We start from the raw sequence: 7,478 nt of genomic DNA on the forward strand, positions 1-7,478 counted from the left end.
TACAATAGACACCTTAATGTAACACTTCACTAAACTATTGTAACAGAGAGGAAAACGTTACAAAAGGCACCTAATGTAACACTAATAGACCCAAATGTAACACGAAATGAGTGATACAATAGCTTGATCAATATTGCATAAGTGGGACCACCTGTGGGTCCCATATAACTTATTGTAACACTCTGTTCAATCAATTGTAACACCAATCTTTTTAATTAAGCAACACTAGCATATCTAATATAACACTATATGTAAACATATATTACACTAGAATAGTCAAATGTAACAGTTATTTTTAATGTTTTTTAATTATATACTCGATCCAAAGAACAATCCCATAATCAGTAAAATATCAAATTTACATACATAAGCCTCAATTTTTCGAACCAAACTATTCAATAACAGTCTCAATTCTACATAGGAGTCTCATTTCTAACGCTAACAACTATAACATAACATCCAAGCTATCCTTGGATAGGAAAAAACTGCTCTTCGACTATCAGCAAATCCAGCACAATGAACAAAGTGTACCTGCATCAAGCAAAAAGTTCCAGTCAATCTATGTTAACTTGAAAAAATTTTACTTAGACTAGCAAGTAGCAACTAGAAAGGGTACAATAAATGTGCATTCTCTAATAAAAATGTCAAACCTGAGGTAAGTGAGGATAGGTGGTGATGTACCGAAGCAATTCAAAGCATAATTTGGGTACCTTACAACCTGTTATATGAATCAGTTACCAGATCAAGGTAATGTTGTTGATACGTAACTGAAAAGAATTATCAGGATAAAAATGCCCCTAGTGGTATGTGATTCCTCTAAAAAAAATGGGAATTGCAGTTGCACTTTCACAGAACAATAGAGATATTAACAGTGAACAAGCTTTTCATCTTTTGAACCGAATATCAGATATATACTAGCTGAATATGCACTTTTGACAGTCTGATTTACTGATAATAACTGCCTTTACAGTGGCAAACCATGCATAACATTCTACGCATTCTATCTTATTCAGTGTTGCATTTAGATTTTTCATATATTTCTTCATAGCATTTAATGGAAATGAAATCTTGTTGCAATAGTCTAGATTGGCATTAATCTTAATATGAACCAAAACAAATAGCAAAATTCTTCATCTAAAGGTACCACATAGCAAATAACGTCAACCATATTTGCAAATTGATTATAATCAAATTAAACATAGATTTAGATTATCAATTTTAACATACAATCCCCTGTAGAGAGGGAGGGAGGGGGATGTTACCTCAGTGATGCACCATGCAACAAATATTATAAAAATGGATGTATTCTCCTGGACCTACATACAGAAACATAGAAAGTAAGAGAGTTTACCAGAGCCCTTTAAAAAAACACAATCTGCCATGTTTCTTCTAGTTTTGTAACTTTTTTAAAACTATTTCAAGCTTTAGGCTTAACATGGTCATTACCTTTATCTGTACATATTACATAGATGTAATAGATAATTACAATACTCCAGTCCAAGGAAAATGCATATTATTTATTATATATGAACTTTTTTGTTTTTACTGCTTGCTGCCAAAATATAACTAGTTTCCAACAATAGATGCTTATCTTATAAAATATGCATCCCACAACTGAAATGACTTCTTCTTAACACTTAACCTTATTGTTAAAATAGCTTCTTAACATTAAGGAAACAAACCGATGAAGGGGAAAAGGATACAAATTTTTCTATAATTACAGAGAAGTAAATTTATTACCCGCCAATATCAGGCCTGCCACGTTTGCTGTCAATAACATTTATCTCGTTAATAAAAATAACGTAAGGAGCGTATGATCTGGCATTAGCAAAAAGATCCTTAACACGAGATGTAGCAACACCAACAAACATCTACAAAATAGAACTTCCAGTTAGTTACTTTCTAGAGTTTAAAAAAAATGTCAATAATAAAATAATAGAACATAATACACAGTGTAGTACTTTTTCAGGAAATTACATGTATCTACTCCCTCCTAGTCAGGTTTTCTTCTTCCTAAATTTTCAAAATGTGCAAGTAATATTATCTTCTTCCTGGAAATTTGTCAAAGCTACTACAGACACACTCAAGTAACCAAGTTGGTCAGCATAATTGCCTAAATAGATGCCATAGTTTGGTATCATTGACATGAGGATATTCAATTTGAATATATTCTCTAGTGCCACCTGGCCCACGCGGAACCTGTTCAAATCCATCCATAAGCTATATTTCAATTTGACTGTTTGACATTGACAATAAAACAAGGCTAGAATCTAAACTGACAACTTAGGTTACTCTAATTCACTGGATAAAGTAAAAAGTACAAAACTGCTAATTTTATATCCAGAACCAGATACAGGTGCGATTGTGATCAGGGATTTAAAACTGGTTACTGAAAAGGGAAAATAGATTATAATTACACTTGAAGAAAATGTATTAGCATTTTTTATCTCACAATTAAGTTAAAATCTATAACCCAAACAACCCCCAAATTTTGAACAAGAAATAATATGTCATTTAAATTTCTCACCCATACCTATGCATAAAAACTCCTAAAACTCAAAAAGAAATCACCTTACACCACAAAACCGAACAATAAAATCCATCAAAATATCAATATTAAAACATTTCTATTTCTATTCAAGAAATAACTGCATGATTCAGACTTCAATAATCAAAAGAGAAGAAAACTCAAGATGAGACTGATGAAATGGAGGATCACACTTAAAGCGTTAATATTGAAGAATATTTTGCTCATTTTTAACATGGATTATGATAAGTATAAAAATAAAACTAATAAATTATATATGTGGATTATGATATTAAATTTAATCAAATTAGTTCCAAGTTCCCGTAATAAACAAACCAACCTAGCCTTTAACAAGTGAAAAACAATCAATAACACAGTAAAAATACTAATTGACAAAGTTCAAGCCACACTGCTACAAAACCAGATTTTAGTGAGCTACATGTTTCATCATTTTAATAATCCTATGAAACAAATACACTTTGGTATATCATATATAGCCTACAATATCAATTAATGAAACTGTTATTATTTGAGGTGGTTACACTTACATGTATTTTATAACAAATCATAGCTACATCTATCCTATACAGGACCAAGACCTATATTTCAAGTTTACAGTATCTCTATAACGGAAGTCAGGAGGGCAAAAGCTGTTAGAAGAAAGCGGTGTCGGTGAACTATAATTCTTAAAATTCATGCAACTGGCTAAATGTAATATAAGCTTACTGATTATCATAAATCCTACTGGGAAGTTCAATGAGGAGGGGGCTTCTGGAATTTTAAAGACAACAACTGCTCTTTCCTGCACCAAATTAATATTTATAAATTAGTATCAGGCATAAAGACAATGACAATCGAATTTAATTATCCAGTATATAAACAAAAAAACACACTTTATACAGATAGAAAAGTTTGCAATGAAGTTATGGAAATTTGTACATATATAGGAGGCTAATTATCTATTTTAGTTATTTTCTTTGCATTTAGTCGGCTATAGTTACAAAAATTACCCACCCTATTATAAGTAATTGGAAATAAAGTTAGGCTTGATTATGTCTCGCGGGATTATATAGAATTCTGGTCTCGTATTACAGACTCCTAGCAGCATTGAGATCCCCAAACCAGCAACTGTGTTTAACATTGGCCCAGCAAAGCATCCTGACATGGCAATCTGGATGCCGTCTCCACCATTCATAGCCAGTGCAACATTAGACATCAAATCGCCCATCGAGTTACCCCATGCCCTTACAGTTAGCCCAAGGAGAGATGGATTAACTCCGAATATAACACCTAAAGACACCAGCAGAGCAACACGTTCATTGGAAATAATGTAAAACCAGATGATACTCATAAAGAAGCCACAAAGAATCCATGGTAATAGGTAACTCTTGGGAGGTTGATCTGATTTAATAAATTTAAAAGCAACCTAGTGGACCCGTGTTATGAATCCAGAAATTTATTGCCTCTTCATCATACAGTTTCTGAACAAATAAAAGAACCGGAGTTTTAGGATCAATAGTAAGAAATCTACATATTTTCCTTTCATCCAAATACTAGAATATATAATAAAAATCAGGAATTATTAAACCCTTATTCCAGTTTTAAATTCTAAAAAAATTATGGTAATCGAAGCAAGAACTTGATCCAAAGTCATTGCGTAGAAACTACCACCAAGATCATTATGACCAATATCAAACATGTAAAGCCCCTTTTGAAAATATTCTGCTATGGGAAGATACTTATTTGGCTTTGTGGCCGCATAAAAATTAGCACATAAGACCTTCTTTTAACAAAGTAGAGGTAGAACCAGCTACTGCAAAATTGCATTCTTTCTTGAAATTCGGCGCACCTAAAGCATCCATGTAGGGATTTAAAAACGGCATATCCACGGCATCCACTGAGGAAAATTTTGCCAAGAGATCAGAGTTTGAATGTAGCATGTAATTGCAACATGTCACTCTATGTCACAGGATGGTAACTTGGGGAAGTAACTAAAGTTTAAAGAAAAGAAGAGACAGGGAAATTTAAGCACTAAATAGTAGTATACGTACGAAGTCTGTCCATTTGGAGGGCTCTTGAAGTAAGTCTGTCCATTTATATTTCTTTTAAAAACTCTGGTAGTCAATTTATTTAAGGCAGGTCAGGATGCAACTTGAAAAATCAACATATTCAAGAAATACATATATGAAACACAGGAGGGGAGGAGGATAAGAGGGAATTACCTGTATCCCACCGGTGTGTGCACAAGTCCCAACGCGCCACTTTAACTTCACTACTCCACTATCAGATCGTGTGATGGGACCACAACACAAACACACTTAAGTACAACGTCAACATGGTACTATCAATCTCTCCCAGTTTCTCAGAAGGGTTGTTGAATTAAGTTTGTCCATTTGGAGGGTAAAGGTGTTCACCAACCCCAATAATGAGGCCTCCTGTGTCTGAATTTGAATTCCCGAAGTTGAAAATTGCTTGATAATTAAAATCGATTGAGCAAAACTGAGTATAGTATATAAACAAAAAGCACAAGGCATCTCAAACATATTAAAAAGGAACAATACATACATATAATTTATACAGGTCCAATGAGAATCAGAATTAAAATCAAAAGAAGCGTACATCTATATCTATAAAAAAGAACCCATCAAGATAAGAATGACCTGATTCCATCCAACAACCTCAATTGAAGACCCCATCTGAAACCCTCACAACCTGCAAAATCAAATAATGTCTTCAATTACTCAATTTGAAACCCTCAAAACCTGCAAAACCAAATAAAGTGAAAAGAAATTCAAATCTCTAAATTGAAGCCATATACATATATATTTAGGTACCAAATCTCCAATTTGTTCTTCAATGATCTTCGAATAAGTGAGATGAGATGAGCGAAAAAATGTTTAAGAGTATTATGTTCGAGAGAGTGTTTGATTGTGTTTTTAATCGGCTTGTTTTCATTTAGGGGTAAAAGTACCGCCTAATAAATTACCTTGTAATATGTGCATTTTTTATATTTTACTTTTTTATTTTAATTATAAAATTATTACATTTTTAAACAAAATTACTATTTGTTAAATAGAAAATTAATAAAATAAAACTTTGTATTTACGTATTAATAAACTTTATAGTTTATAGTATATTATATATTACATTGTTGATTCATTAATAACCATAATATAATTTTAAAATTATTTTATGGTAATATTTTCACTTTAATATTTTTAAAAATTAAAAAGTAACTAATGTAACACCAGGTGCTGGTGTTGCATGCAACACCAACATTTCTCTGCAACACTAGTTTTATAGCAGTTGTAACACTAATTGCGAGATGTTACGATAGGATAAAAATTTCTTAGTTAATATAACGCTGCTTGTAATACTTGCATTACAGTAGCTCACTTATGGCGTAGTGTAAACATGCATGGTAACATCATGACACCTACTGACCATAAGCTCATATCATCATATATAATCTAAACTAGCATTTTATTAAAGAAATCATGGCATGTAACTCACAAAAATCAATTATCAAGAGGTTAAAAGAACAACTATATTGGCAATTTCACATCTTCAAGTTTTTAAGCAAAAATTTGAACTACATATCCAAAATAATCACTTGATATCTACTGAATATAATCATTTATCATCATGGAATACTTCATCTAGCATTTATATAACAAAAATCATAGCATGCATCTCATACAAGTCTAGTACCAAAGCTCGAAATTAACAAGTATGGTTTTTACTTCGAAAACCACTTGTAAACCAACATGCAAGTGCTAAATCCTACATGCATGTGCTAAACTTAATGTATCTTGAAGGAAAAATGGCATGCAAGAGTTTAAACTTGATAAAACAACATTTTTAAAGAACAAGACTTTCAAAAATAACATGCATGATCATTTTTATAAAAACTACCCAAGATCAACCCTCTAAACATTCGGCTCTTAATAAATCATTGCTAAATGTTTATGAACAAGATTATGACTTGGAAAAATAGAAGTGTAACACCTCTCCAAGATCACATCTTGCTCATTTCTTTAAGCCACCATGGTTGAAACCTTGAGTTCACAGGAACTAAGGTCTTAATTTCGGCTTTATCAACATGCACCCATAAAACATACCTTAAAATGAAGATACTCCTCTAGATGATGAAGGTCTTGGATTGACTACCTTGAGAAGTGAAATAAAATGAAAAGAAGTGAAGAAAAATGGCAAGAGTGGGGTGGGGGTGTGCTTCGGCCGAGAGGGAGAGAGGAGAGGAGAGGGTGAGGTGTTTGAGTGGGTGTGAGGTGAAATGAGAGCATTTCCTTATTTTTGAAATTTTGATTTGATTAAAAGTGGTAGTGGAATGGAGAAATTACACAAGTGTCCCTCTTGCTAGTTGTGACAAAAATTGTATGCAAGGTCAAAGGAGTAAACTAACAAGTTCGTGGGGTTGGAGGTTACGGTCTTAGCCTTGGACTCTATTATAAGCTAAAATACATGCAAGGGTATACTAGTAATCTATTAATTAATAAAAGTATGATTAAAAAGAATGGATTTTAGTAAATAAAATACAACTCCATAAATCACAAAATTAATATCATAAATACTATGAGATTTTTAGAAGTTTTATAAAATTGTTTTCAAAAATTTTGAACCAGGATATATTTTAAAAGAATTTTCTAAAATTGATACTCTAATATATAAGCCACATAAAAATATGATTAACAACTCTAAGCCACATAAAAAAATGCAAGTAATTTGATTCTAAGCCGCTAGTATACGAGTTATCATTTATTGTCTAATCACAACTTTTATTATCCAATCGTGATAAACTCAAATATTAATTAATTGTGTAACGAAATTTTCTTGTGTACGCTTATAAATAATCTACCAATGTTCGCAATGCCACACAACGAAGAATGTATACGAACATATTGAATTCACATAATTTTTGACATCTATTACA

The 7,478-nt window shown here is 32.1% G+C and overlaps 1 protein-coding gene across 16 annotated transcripts; it reads right to left on the reverse strand.

Annotated features, from left to right (window-relative positions):
- Positions 1-273: 273 nt before the first annotated feature.
- LOC141697526 (cation/calcium exchanger 4-like) lies at positions 274-5,481 on the reverse strand. 16 transcript variants are annotated; one of them, XM_074501935.1, is made up of 11 exons: positions 5,362-5,481; positions 5,188-5,239; positions 4,750-4,968; positions 4,579-4,641; positions 4,308-4,424; positions 3,542-3,817; positions 3,254-3,329; positions 1,741-1,871; positions 1,263-1,316; positions 651-718; positions 274-531 (listed from the first exon to the last, which is right to left on the reverse strand). In XM_074501935.1, exons 4-6 carry the CDS (start codon positions 4,619-4,621, stop codon positions 3,546-3,548), a joined length of 432 nt encoding a protein of 143 aa, XP_074358036.1. In that variant the 5' UTR covers positions 4,622-4,641; positions 4,750-4,968; positions 5,188-5,239; positions 5,362-5,481; the 3' UTR covers positions 274-531; positions 651-718; positions 1,263-1,316; positions 1,741-1,871; positions 3,254-3,329; positions 3,542-3,545. The 16 variants fall into 16 exon arrangements, 10 of the variants coding, with proteins under 10 accessions (XP_074358036.1, XP_074358035.1, XP_074358033.1 ...); XM_074501934.1 differs by having other exon boundaries at positions 5,147-5,239; XM_074501932.1 differs by having other exon boundaries at positions 4,750-4,998; positions 5,147-5,239.
- Between the last annotated feature and the right edge of the window lie 1,997 nt (positions 5,482-7,478).

Source organism: Apium graveolens, chromosome 11 (genome assembly GCF_009905375.1).
Source record: "Apium graveolens cultivar Ventura chromosome 11, ASM990537v1, whole genome shotgun sequence".
NCBI lineage: Eukaryota > Viridiplantae > Streptophyta > Magnoliopsida > Apiales > Apiaceae > Apium > Apium graveolens.